At 34.2% G+C, this 11,779-nt stretch overlaps 3 protein-coding genes across 3 annotated transcripts; all 3 read right to left on the reverse strand.

Annotated features, from left to right (window-relative positions):
• On the reverse strand, positions 1 to 4,706 carry LOC122627846 (rhodopsin-like). Its single transcript, XM_043809440.1, has 6 exons — positions 4,484 to 4,706; positions 3,800 to 3,894; positions 2,303 to 2,413; positions 711 to 970; positions 528 to 643; positions 1 to 389 (listed from the first exon to the last, which is right to left on the reverse strand). Exons 1-6 carry the CDS (start codon positions 4,685 to 4,687, stop codon positions 183 to 185), a joined length of 993 nt encoding a protein of 330 aa, XP_043665375.1. The 5' UTR covers positions 4,688 to 4,706; the 3' UTR covers positions 1 to 182.
• A 1,037-nt stretch (positions 4,707 to 5,743) lies between these two features.
• Positions 5,744 to 8,448, reverse strand: LOC122627855 (proteasome subunit alpha type-3). Its single transcript, XM_043809459.1, has 5 exons — positions 8,333 to 8,448; positions 6,880 to 7,069; positions 6,705 to 6,787; positions 6,231 to 6,622; positions 5,744 to 6,144 (listed from the first exon to the last, which is right to left on the reverse strand). The coding sequence occupies exons 2-5, from the start codon at positions 6,898 to 6,900 to the stop codon at positions 5,861 to 5,863; spliced, it is 780 nt and encodes a 259-aa protein (XP_043665394.1). The 5' UTR covers positions 6,901 to 7,069; positions 8,333 to 8,448; the 3' UTR covers positions 5,744 to 5,860.
• LOC122627870 lies at positions 8,336 to 11,076 on the reverse strand. The gene is made up of 5 exons (XM_043809480.1): positions 10,494 to 11,076; positions 9,789 to 9,907; positions 8,918 to 9,029; positions 8,579 to 8,732; positions 8,336 to 8,483 (listed from the first exon to the last, which is right to left on the reverse strand). The coding sequence occupies exons 2-5, from the start codon at positions 9,840 to 9,842 to the stop codon at positions 8,336 to 8,338; spliced, it is 468 nt and encodes a 155-aa protein (XP_043665415.1). The 5' UTR covers positions 9,843 to 9,907; positions 10,494 to 11,076.
• Between the last annotated feature and the right edge of the window lie 703 nt (positions 11,077 to 11,779).

The raw sequence follows: 11,779 nt of genomic DNA on the forward strand, positions 1-11,779 counted from the left end.
ATAAAAATGTCATTACAAATACGTATATATAGATACATACATAGGTAACATATACGGAAACATATAATATATACATACATACGAAGTTTCGATAAAATAAGACAAATCTTATCCAAGTTGCAGCATTCACGCGTGATATGTAATCGAAACCCAAGAGAACCCAGGTTTCCAATCAGTTGTTTTCAGTGCTTCTGCTCCTGTTTGTTGATCGTAGTCAAAGCAGTCTGTTGACTGCCGTTCGTGCCAGTTTGGATATCACGAATACCAAGAATCTTTTTCAAAGACCGCGGGAACTGAGCGTTTAATCCAGCGTAAATGATAGGATTGTAACAAATGGAGGATTTAGCCAGGAGAGCTGGTAATACGGCTACCGAGGGTGACGGTTTCGCCTGAAAAAAAAAATAAATAAATAAATAAATAAATAACAAGAAAAGAAGAAAAAGAAAGAATCTTTCTTGAAAACATCGATACATTTTTTCTTTTATTTTCTTCGCCTTCTCATTGATCTTTTCATTCGTTGGACTTACGTTAAAATATTGAGCAGCAAGAGCAAGAGCAGCGTAAGGTGACCAAGCGATGAGAAAAGCGCTTATCATCAGTGCTACCATTCTCGTTACTTTTGCCTCGCGTCTTCCTCTGGCACCTGAACCGTACGAAAAAACGAAATAGAAAGGACGACGAATCTCTTGTTTCTCGTATATCTTTCTTACCGGCTTTTTTCTTGACTCTTATGGTAGTTGTGACAATTGCAAAATAGCTTGTGACTATAATGACGACAGGCAGAACGAGTCCGAGAGCGAATAGAAATCCTATGTAACTGTCGCTATTAGTTGCTGAATCGTGAACCTCCCAGGACACGCTACAGGATACATTTCCGGCCTCTGGACCGTAACTACCCCAACCGAAAAGTGGTGGTAACGACAAGGACAGTGCGTACATCCACACCGCAAATGCGAGAAACATGGCGTGTCTGTATAGCAATCGATCGAATTTCAATTAATCGACTGTTTTACTATGCACACCGTTCAAAATGCATTTATCGTTAATACACTTTTCGTTAAAATACTCGCGAGTAGTATCGCGTTACCGCTGCGATTTTCATCCTTCTACTAACGATCGCTCATTTACTTGCCCAGTCACGTAATGTTCTTGCTCTATCTTACCACAAGAGTGTTGGGATTATTTCAGGGTGGTTGAAATTCTTACTACTATATAGGATCCAAATACAAAACTCGTTAAGATAGCAAAGAGCATCAAATGACTCTATAGGAAAAGGACTCGAATGAGAAAGAAAAAGAATTCGTCTTGGCGAGGATAATTTGCTCTTATTTATTTTGTTATGCGATCGCGTTTTTTTCATGAGAAAAGTAACGTAAGCAGTAAGTACTTTAAGCGTGGATAATCGAGTGCCTTTATTTTTCTTATATAACAGATATAGAAAGAGAGAAATCTAAATAAAGGTAAAACTTAGGAAAATGTTATCGCGCGATCCATGTTTTCTTCGATTATTTTATTACGAATTTGATTTGTACGATAGGTACGTTGTACAAGTTGCAACGTTATTCAAATATTTTTTTTCTTTCTCTCTTTTGATCCAGCCTTCGATCTGATTCTTTTTCTTTGCCGAAAGCTAAAACGTGGACCGAATAAAATATTTTACTCGGATAGCGGCCAATTAAAATTTCCTTTCATTGACTCTTTGAATATAACTTGATATAACTTAGAGACGATCTATAAGTTACGGAAGTTACTCGATTGATATAACGGACGACTTGGTAATAAATGAAATTATAAAGTCAAATTATGGTGGAGCTCGATGATCGTATCTAGTAATCATCCATACCATTACAAATTTCATTAGTGCAAGATACAAATATCAATTCTAATTTTCGTTTAACCAAAAGGGAATAAAAGTTCTTCCCTTTGATATTAACGAAGCTCCGCTTTCTTAATCCATAATTAATTACGTTCTATGAAAATTTTTCAATGAGACCGATTCACCGTTGATCTCCTTCTGTATAAGTCTTTCGTTATCTCTTTTATTTTATAGAAAAAGATGTCCCGACTTTGAGGACAGATCCTCTTTCTATCACAAAGATATCTAATTACACGAAGTATTCCCGTTCGTTCCTTCAACGAAATATTTCTTCTTTTGTTTATATCGAAAGTATGAAAATGATATAAAGTATAAAAATGAAGGTAGACGATACGCGCATAAAATATCTCACGAGGAATAAGACCTCGCGATATTGTACAAATTTATTTTAAATATATTAAAAATATAACTGTTTGTTTGGCTTACCGAATCGACAATGCTTTCATCGGTCGTGTGATCAACAGCCATCTTTCGACAGCCATTACGGTTAAGTTACCGATACTAGCGAATCCCAATGTCGACATGAACCAAGCGTACCTTCAACATCGAAATATCATTGATAATTCATCAGGAAAGATAAATATGGGAAACAAAATAAATACAAATATTTATACATATGTTGATAATTAGATACGCGCACGTTGAAGCTCGTTGGTATACAAAAACGCTCAGACGCACATACGAAAAAAACAATTTCTTCGTTATTGTAAATAAAAAAAAAAAAAAAAAAAACACAAAAAAAGGGAAAGAGAGAATTCCTTTCGTTGTACGATTCAATCGTGACTATCAATCGAGCCTTATTAAATTTGCAAAAATTTTTTAAAATTCACGAGGCACGGTCGTCCTTCGGAAAAGTTTGCGCCATCGCTTCGACCGTTCGACCGATGTAGTTGCGTAGAGTTTTCTGTAAAATTTCGTTATCCATAGAAAACATAGTTCATCCAAAATCTGACGAACCATTGTCGACGAGACAGAAAACTAAGTGAAAAGGTTGGTCGACGTTAAAAAATAATGCTATTTTAAAGAATGCTGACATACGTGCATAGGTATAAAGTATTTTCTTTTTTTTTTTTTTTTTTTTTTTAATTTTAATTTTCACTAAAATTTTTTCATCGATTGAAAAGTAAAAATAAATTCGAATAAAATAAAAAGCTGAAAGCTGAAAGACGAACAAATTGTGTTTTTACCAGAATCACGTTGTCTCTATTCGAACAATTACGTATGGAATTTCAAATACTTTGATAACCATTCCAATAGCGATATGTACGAGCATTGACCATTTCTTTAATTATCGTTCCGATAACTACAATAGTAACACATACTACTGACCGTTTACTACCACGTTACTTCGATCGCTTCATTATTATTCGACATTATTACTAACGATAAATTATAATAATCGAATCGAATTACGAAAATAAGAATTAATCGAGTATTTGCTAATGAAAATTAATCGATGAAACGATCAAAGCTCTTTGTTATTATCGGAATTATTGATTATCGTGTTATTAAGGCGTTTAAAATCCATTTTGTTTGTGTGTGTATTGTTGTCATCAAAGAAATGCGTATTAATCCTTTGAACTCTATTTTTTCCCATTTTATTTGCTGGGAACTTTCTCGTGTTCTGTTTCTAATACTTTGTTTCATATATTTTATTTTAATGAATTTTTTTTTTCATAAAATTTTGTGATAAAGAATTATTAATATGTCATTCAAAAGAATGTCGAAAAAAGAAGCTCGAAATAGATGTTCAAATCCTGAATTAATTAAAATTAATGAAATATGGTCTCAATTTTTTTATATAATAATCGATAACTATATACAATGCATGCTCTTTATCTTTCGAAACAATGCCGTTGAATCTTTTCATTGTTACGTGTACACACACATATATATACGTATAACATTTTTTTTTTTTTTTACCAAAGACACATGTTATAGCCCCAATACCATCCACCGGTGATCGCCGAAATCATTGCCAAAGGATTCCCCAAAGCGGCTACCATAAAATCACCAACCTTTGAAATAGATATTATTTTTTTTTAATCGTTCTCATCGATTGCTTTTTAAGATACACTTTCTATTTATATTACTCAAGATTATAAAAAAAACGAGATTGATATTGATAGAGTTTTAAAATTGAAGAGTAGAATTATTGCTTCTGACAACGCAATTATTTTATCCTACTCATTCTTTTTCTAGAATCTAGAGAAAGGAACTCACGATGAAGAAACGACAATATCGAATGATAGTTTATATCCCTTATCGAGCACTACTGTCCCCTCGAGAATAAAATACATTTCTCTTAATTCTCTATAGACCTGCCTGTGGGACCAAACCATACCAATCAGCCAACCAATATCAAATATAATTTTTCCATCAACTTTCGCTATCATAAGTTGAAATCATTTATGATATCTTCAAAACGTGAGACGATCGTACTTCAAATTTCATTTAGCAATGATCATTGATAAATAATATATTTTTTGTGAGAATTTTTAAATATCTTGCGTCTTTCGATGCGACTCAAACAAATGGTCGATATTTCGTCGTAGAATTTGTTAACGATTTCAAAAGAAATAAAATAAAATAAACGAGCGTACTTACAACCATGTTGAAGAGAATTACATTGACAGGAGTCCAGAGTGATTGAGCGTCCTTAACGATGATAAATGCGACAATCAAATTTAGAGTGAAACCAAGAAAGCCGATAACACCGAGTGCAACGGATGCACCCACGTAAATAACTGCACTTATTTCTTCATTAACAGTAACGTTGATGCGATCCGCTTCGTGATGATAAGAAGACATGCTCGTGCAAAATCAACGCGATTTGTTTGAGACAATGAGACTTGTATGATGACACGAAGGAAAATCGTGTTGACGTCACGTGTCACAATTTATTCGAAATTTTTCTACGAAGAGAACCGCGGGAAAACTTGCTAGCGTGTATTAATCAAAGCAGTGACGATATTTCGAAGTCACCCTATCTTTATATGTTCGTCACCCTCTTTTCTCCCACCATTGCACCACTCATTCTCTCTCTCTCTCTCTTTCTCTTATCCACTCTGGATTCAAGCAACCCCCACATGATAAGGTAGCATGCGCGAAATGAAGCGCACCACCATGCTCTCGTGGACCATTCGTCCCTGTTTCTATCTTCCTAGGTGCACGTATAATATATATATATATATATATATATATATATATATATATATATATATATATATATATATACACACACACACACACACACACACATATATATATATATACACACACACACACATATATATATATACACACACACACTCCCTTGACTCAAAATACTATCTGTATTGAGCCATTTACGTTATTCGCCTAGATTAATTAGAAATTATAAATTTTGTTTCATTTCCATCGATAAGAGATTATGTACTTGCTACGTGATATTATTTTCTCGTTTCGTCCCACGGCGGCCATATTGTTTCTCTATTTAACAAAAATCATAAATAAAAAAGGTGAAAGTTCGTTAAAATATTAGTTGCAATGACGTATTGAAATTTTTCTGACATTTATCTTATTCCATTTACTAATTGCTTATATTCCGTTATATGCACGTGTATTTTTTTCATATAACAGATACATCAAATGCTTCGTTGTTAGAGCCGGGAAAAAAATATTTTAAATCCCGTACTAATGCCACAAAGAGATCATAGTCGTTAATCTTGGATTAATGTCAAGGACGATCGTTTGCGTAGTTGTTAATAATTGGTGCGATCTAACAAGCTGTAGGTAACCATTTTTGTGTTAAAAATATAGTACCATATATGAATATAACATTAAGATAAAGGCTTATGTAAAATAGTAAAAAGAACGTACTATGAATTTAGAAAGAGGGCGGTGTTTTTATTCGGCTCTCTCATTAACAATGATGATTTTTTCATCGAGCTTGTACTTACAAGTTTAAATTATGACTTACAATATAAAATATATATAGTGCTATTATTTTTTTTCAATGTATTCATCTTCGACATCGCTGTCCGAATTTTCTTCCATCGCCTTTCTTGCATTCTTTTCTGCATCTTCCTTTATTTTCGTCGGTACACGTTCGTGTCTCCCATTAGTATGCGCACCTACCCAACTCATCTCTAATTCGAATTGTTTATCTTTCAATTCGTCGTGTACTAAATAAATTATACGTGCTGCTTCTTCCACTAAATCTTTACAAGTCATATCGGATAACTCTAATTTCTCAATTTCCGTCTTTGCAGTCTGTTTCGCTTTACCTGATTTACAAATGACACAACGAGAAGAACAACCTATTAGTAATGCCCGTATTCGATTTCATAGATAATTTAAACGCTATACTCACCTACTGCACAACCGTAATAACCGTACGACACGCCAGAAGGATCTATCATATACATCGCTGGACCATCTACTTCGTGAGCTCCAAGAATGACCGAGCAACCATACGGCCTTACAGCTGAATACAACGTATAAGCGTGCATATACATAGAAACTCGTTCGTTCAGATATTTCAAAGGGATGCCTATCCCGTATTGAGAACGATAACTAGCAGCCTCCGATCTCGCAGTTTCTGCTATTTGTCTTGCATCGGAGATAAGTCCGGATACCGCCATGCCGATATGCTGATCAATGTTGAATATTCTTTTGTTTGCACCAGGTTCGTAAAGCTTAGAAGTAATGAGTTTTTCTATGGCAAATACTACACCATCTTTCCCTCGTAAACCAATGACAGTGCTGTAAATGACACATAAACGGTAAACTGTAGTCATAGTTTTGCACCTATTTATTTATCATAAACCATCGAGTAAAATATTACCCTCCATTTTCAACAGCTTTCTGAGCGTATTCCACTTGAAAAACGCGTCCGTCCGGTGAAAATTGAGATGCGGACAGGTCATACTGGAATTGTTAGAGGTTATACGTTTCACTTTTCTTTAATATACCAACGGAATATCGTAAAATTATAAAGGCCATGATGATTATATATTTACCCCGGTACCGATGGAACTCATGTCTCACCGAATTTCAGAAAGATCACTGTTTCTTTGGGAATGATGAAAAATTGTTTACCCGCTAGAAAATGCGTGAATGGACGAAATATCAAAACTGATTCGTCAGCGCCACAAGAAGACAAGAACGGAACTTAGGCGACCTCTGCTGTTTATTTCTACAACTTTCGGTCTTCGCATGTAAGAGAAAGAGAAAATAGAGAAAAATAGAGAAAGAGAGACAGAGACAGAGAGAGAAAGGCATACAAATCATAAAACTAAAATAGAATAGTTATGATTATTTTCTTAACGATGAGCTATATATTAATATCATATTCGATGAAATCATTAATAAAAAATATTATTTACCGACGTAACGTTATAAATATCGAATGCATATTCACGACGAAAGTATCAGCCAATGAGAAGGCAGTATTCATTAAGCTTCTTCGTATTTTAAGCGTCGTGTTTGTTCCACGCGAGATTTATTATTTTAACATTCGAAGGGAGTTCAAGATCGAGATGGTCTGAATACACAAATATAATACAAACATTCGACCGCTTGGGGATTGATAAAGGTAAACAAAACAACAGAACGATCGAAGCGTTTAACTTTCGTTCGAACTCGATATCGGTTCATTAAGACGTTGTATCTCGTCGAGTAAGGTTCTCTTTTTCTTTTTATCTAACGCGTTCGTATGTACATACATACGTATGTACTTATTTGCAGTCTTACAATTTTTAATATTTTATCTTGAATCCGTTCGCAGTCATTTTTACGCGATGATATCGATGTTACTTTCGTTGTATCTAAAGCGTCTTTTATCATTGTAAACGACGAAAGTACCGTCGAGTTGATCGGCTGCGTATTTTCGTATTTTTCTTTCGTTTGATGATTTCGTGCGATTCTTTTCTTCTTTTTTCATAGAAACTTATTAATATTTTAGAAATTTTTTTTTTTTTTTTTTTTTTTTTTTTTATCGCAACGTTAGTAGATTTCACGTTTTCTAGGAGTGAAAGCGATATATATATATATATTTTGTATAATATCGAGAATGCGTATACGGCCATGACACTCGATTATATTCCATAGCTTTTTCTTAATTTTCTTATATATCTAAAGAAAACAAATTACGTGAGTATAAACAGAGAGAATTTGACGGCGAACAGATCATCTTTCGCATCGTCGAAATATGTATAGGTTAGAAAATGCACGAGTAATACGCAATAACCCACTTTCAAATTCATAACCTATATATTACATTTTTATTCGTGTAAATAGAACGTTCTTAGTAATTAATTATTTCAATAATAACATAGACAAGACATGCAGAAAAAAAGCAAACGTTTCTTTCTTCTTTTTTTTTTCTTTTGGCGTACTTTTAACAAACATTCAAAACATTTTCTACGCGTTAAGCTATACGTTAAGCTTTCCAACATCGAACATAAATCTTACGTTTTATTTCTTCTTCTCCGTCGTTAAGAAAGCTTTGATATTTTCCTTTTTACAATTATATTCTGGCGGACATCCGCTTGTAATTCCGTACTCGATAGCTTTTCGAAGTTCGTTTATCGTCTTTTCGTATTTATGTTCGATGGATACGGTCCTATGATACAAAATACAAAAAATATATATATATATATATATTATTTTTCTTAAGTAAATAGTTCGTTATTTGATATTAGTAGATTTAATACGTACTGCGGCATTAGTTTCATCGTATTTAAAAGCATTTCAGCAGCACCCAAATATTCCTTTGCAATATGTGGTTCCTCGCATGCTGCTCTATACAGGCACGTATCACCGATCAGATATCCCAATGCCAAAGCAACTTCTCCTTCGGATATAATATTTTCTACACGACAGAAGAAAATATATAATTAAATAAAATTTCGTATACATTAGTAATTACAAATTTGTAATATTTGGATATAAACATCACACGCAGTTGAAATTTTGATATACGGTAAAAATGATACAAATATATTTGTAGAATCGAAAATATTTCAAACGTCTGATGTAGAATGTTTATATACGAACCTTCGTTCAAATCGCGTCCTTTGTAACCATGATTTCCGATATATCCAGCACCGAAAACTACAGCTTTTAATACGAGAAGTAGCAGTAGATTAGATAAATTTAGATTCAGTACCTGTATAAAGTGAGATAGGTTTTAATTGTTTTTAGTATCGGTAAAGTAACATCCTTTTTTATTTCGATAAAGAATCAAGTAGAATAAGGTAGGAATTTTTAACAATGACGATAACGCTCGTCGGATGGCGCTGCGATCTTTTTTCTTTTTTTTAACTTTTTTTTTATATGTGTATGATTTGAAATACGATAGCCTTTTGTTTCGCAATTTAATCATGGCGGACAAGTGCTCGTTGCGTGCTGTGCGTATCGATTTATTAATACGAATTAGTTTGGATTTTCTTACCAAATTCGTTTAGTCATACAGAGTAAATATTTTGCTTAGGTGTTAGCGAAAGTAAAGTGACTGTCGATGAAATTATAACTTCGTTGTTCGCCGAAGAAGAGACGTCGAAAGAAAAAGGAACAGCAAAGGGACGACGGACATCTTGAAAAACGTTAAATTACTATGCAATTTCGAATTCGTCACGTTACAGGTAAGTACTACACAAGTACTCTCGTACAGGTAGTTTAACGGATTTTTTTTCGCATAAATATAGGATTAACGATAGAACGAACGGTATAGTAAATTCAATTCTATCGGAATAATACATGGTATATACATATGCATATTAAAAATAACAAATCGACTTAACGGCCCAACTATTTTTTTTTTTTTTTTTGTTTTCTTTAGTTTTAGACATAGAGCCGTATCTATCGTATACTTTACTCTTCATAAATGTTAGCATCAAAATTAAATTAATATAAAACGTTTGCTCACCTGGCTGGTAGTAGTCGATCGTTGCATGAATTCCTTTGCGATCTCTGCTAACATCGATCCACCCTTTTTATTATTGATTTCTTTACGAAAATCTTGACCGTTCGTATTTCGTGCTGCTACTGAGTAAATCAATAAAAAGATTATAACAAACGTTCTTCTGTCGACGAACGACATATTTCGTATTATACAACTTTTATATTAAATAAAACGTATATGTGTGTGTGTGTGTGTGTGTGTGTGTGTGTGTGTGTTAAACGAAAAATCTGAAATATATATATATATGTATGTATATATATATATATATATATAATTAATTAAAAATTAAAAAAAGGATAAATCAATTAGAAGGATAGAAAGATGAAACTCATATTTAAAGAATAAAATAGTTTCAGATAAAATAGACAAGTTGTTTCGTCGTCTAGTAAAAGCAAAATGACATTGGTGACAATACGCGACATCATTTTTATATAGAATCGTGCTAATGCTTTCTCATTGAATCGCGATGCGTGTGTTTACTTGCGTGCATGTATGTACTTTGAGAGAGAGAGAGAGAGAAAGAGACAGAAAGAAAGAAAGGAAGGGATCGTCAAAGTACGTTTCTTTGTTTTCTCTATTGTGTCGGTGACACGACACGACGACAATTTGTCGTTAATAATGCTTATTAGTCGTCTCGTGCTCGCCTTTCGTTCATAATTGTGTCCTTACCAGAAACTTTCTTTCTTTAAAGTTGACGGAAATAAATGGTGAAAGCTCGAACGAGTGAAAACTTTTACTGGGTAGAAGCGTTCGTTGTCACTTGTCGATGCAGAAAAAGAGAGAGAGAGAGAGAGAGAGAGAGTCTTCTTTTTTTTTCTTCTTCTCCCTTCTAGTTCCTTCTTCTTTTTCTTATTTTCTCAATTTTATCGAACTGAGATCAACTTTTTCTTTTCTCAGTAAGCGGAATATGATAAAGGTGATGAACAGGATTATTAAAGAAGTTTTTATTTAATGCAGCGAAAAGAACAGGGTCAAGAAAAAGGAAAAAGGAGAGAAAAGGGAGTACTGAAAGAAAAAGAAAGATCCGAACTTTTATCGTCGAACTTAAAAATGAAGAGAGAAAAGAAAAGAAAAAAAAGAAAAAAAGAAACGAAGACACACGTAACAAGACGAAAGTCGAATCGCAACGATCGTCTGAAAAAAACTCGCGTGAATACTTGAGGATACGTATGTCCTCCTGCTCGTGCAGTATCCCTACGCAAAGAAACAGGAAGAAAAGAAAGAAGAAAAGAAGAGAAAGGAAGAAACGAAAAGAACGAAAAAAAAAAGAAAGAAAGAAAGAGAAAAAAAGAGACAGAGAAAGCTTCGTCCGCGCAGACGCGAAAATACTTCGCAGCGTGTTATCTTCTCACAACGATAAATTATTAATAGCCAAAGGAGAAAAGTTCTTTTTCTTCTTTTTTTTTTTTCGAATTAAAATTCTCCGTTAGCCAACGACGTCGACGACAAGAGGGTGGAGAAGAAGGAGGAGAGGGAAGAAACTCGAGACAAGTAGGATGATTTTTATTGCGCGCGCATTTTCGAGTCCTATCGAAGAAGATGCCTTAAGTACGTCTTTAGAATATTCGATGACTCTATGGCATGTCGGATTGCCGTAATTGATAGCTTCATAGGTTCTTATTTATCAATCATGCATGTACGGAGTGCTATTGCGTGCACTTACGCGTTCAGAGCATTATGACGATGGATAGGAGTCCAAGCTGTTAAAAGATGTATTCAAGGTTCGGAGAAAAATGTAGTCTCAGGAAAAATAAGTGTCGAAGAAACGGGAGTACAAAGGAACGGAGGTGCGAGGGGAACGAGGGACGTGGGAACGAATATGTTATCTTCAATTTTATGTTGCATATTCGATGAACTCTCGTGCAACCTGCGCTTTCGAACATCTCTTTAATATTTACGCGCTCTTCGTCTCTCTTTCTCCCTCCCTTTCTCAATCTCTCTCTCTCTCTCTCTCT

This window comes from Vespula pensylvanica, chromosome 3 (genome assembly GCF_014466175.1).
Source record: "Vespula pensylvanica isolate Volc-1 chromosome 3, ASM1446617v1, whole genome shotgun sequence".
In the NCBI taxonomy this organism is placed as follows: Eukaryota; Metazoa; Arthropoda; class Insecta; order Hymenoptera; family Vespidae; genus Vespula; species Vespula pensylvanica.

What these genes read in the sequence shown, in the direction of transcription:
- LOC122627846 (XM_043809440.1), bottom strand. Translation starts at nt 4,687, where the DNA reads ATGTCTTCTTATCATCACGAAGCGGATCGCATCAACGTTACTGTTAAT. An exon ending in GGCTATAACATGTGTCTTTG is followed by an intron (nt 2,414 to 3,799) that starts GTAAAAAAAAAA and finishes TCGATGTTGAAG; the next exon opens with GTACGCTTGGTTCATGTCGA. An exon ending in AAGAGTCAAGAAAAAAGCCG is followed by an intron (nt 644 to 710) that starts GTAAGAAAGATA and finishes CGTACGGTTCAG; the next exon opens with GTGCCAGAGGAAGACGCGAG.
- LOC122627855 (XM_043809459.1), bottom strand. Translation starts at nt 6,900, where the DNA reads ATGAGTTCCATCGGTACCGGG. An exon ending in AAAGCTGTTGAAAATGGAGG is followed by an intron (nt 6,623 to 6,704) that starts GTAATATTTTAC and finishes TGTCATTTACAG; the next exon opens with CACTGTCATTGGTTTACGAG. An exon ending in TTATTACGGTTGTGCAGTAG is followed by an intron (nt 6,145 to 6,230) that starts GTGAGTATAGCG and finishes TTTGTAAATCAG; the next exon opens with GTAAAGCGAAACAGACTGCA.
- LOC122627870 (XM_043809480.1), bottom strand. Translation starts at nt 9,842, where the DNA reads ATGTTAGCAGAGATCGCAAAGGAATTCATGCAACGATCGACTACTACC. An exon ending in GATCGACTACTACCAGCCAG is followed by an intron (nt 9,030 to 9,788) that starts GTGAGCAAACGT and finishes CACTTTATACAG; the next exon opens with GTACTGAATCTAAATTTATC. An exon ending in ACGATGAAACTAATGCCGCA is followed by an intron (nt 8,484 to 8,578) that starts GTACGTATTAAA and finishes TTTGTATCATAG; the next exon opens with GACCGTATCCATCGAACATA.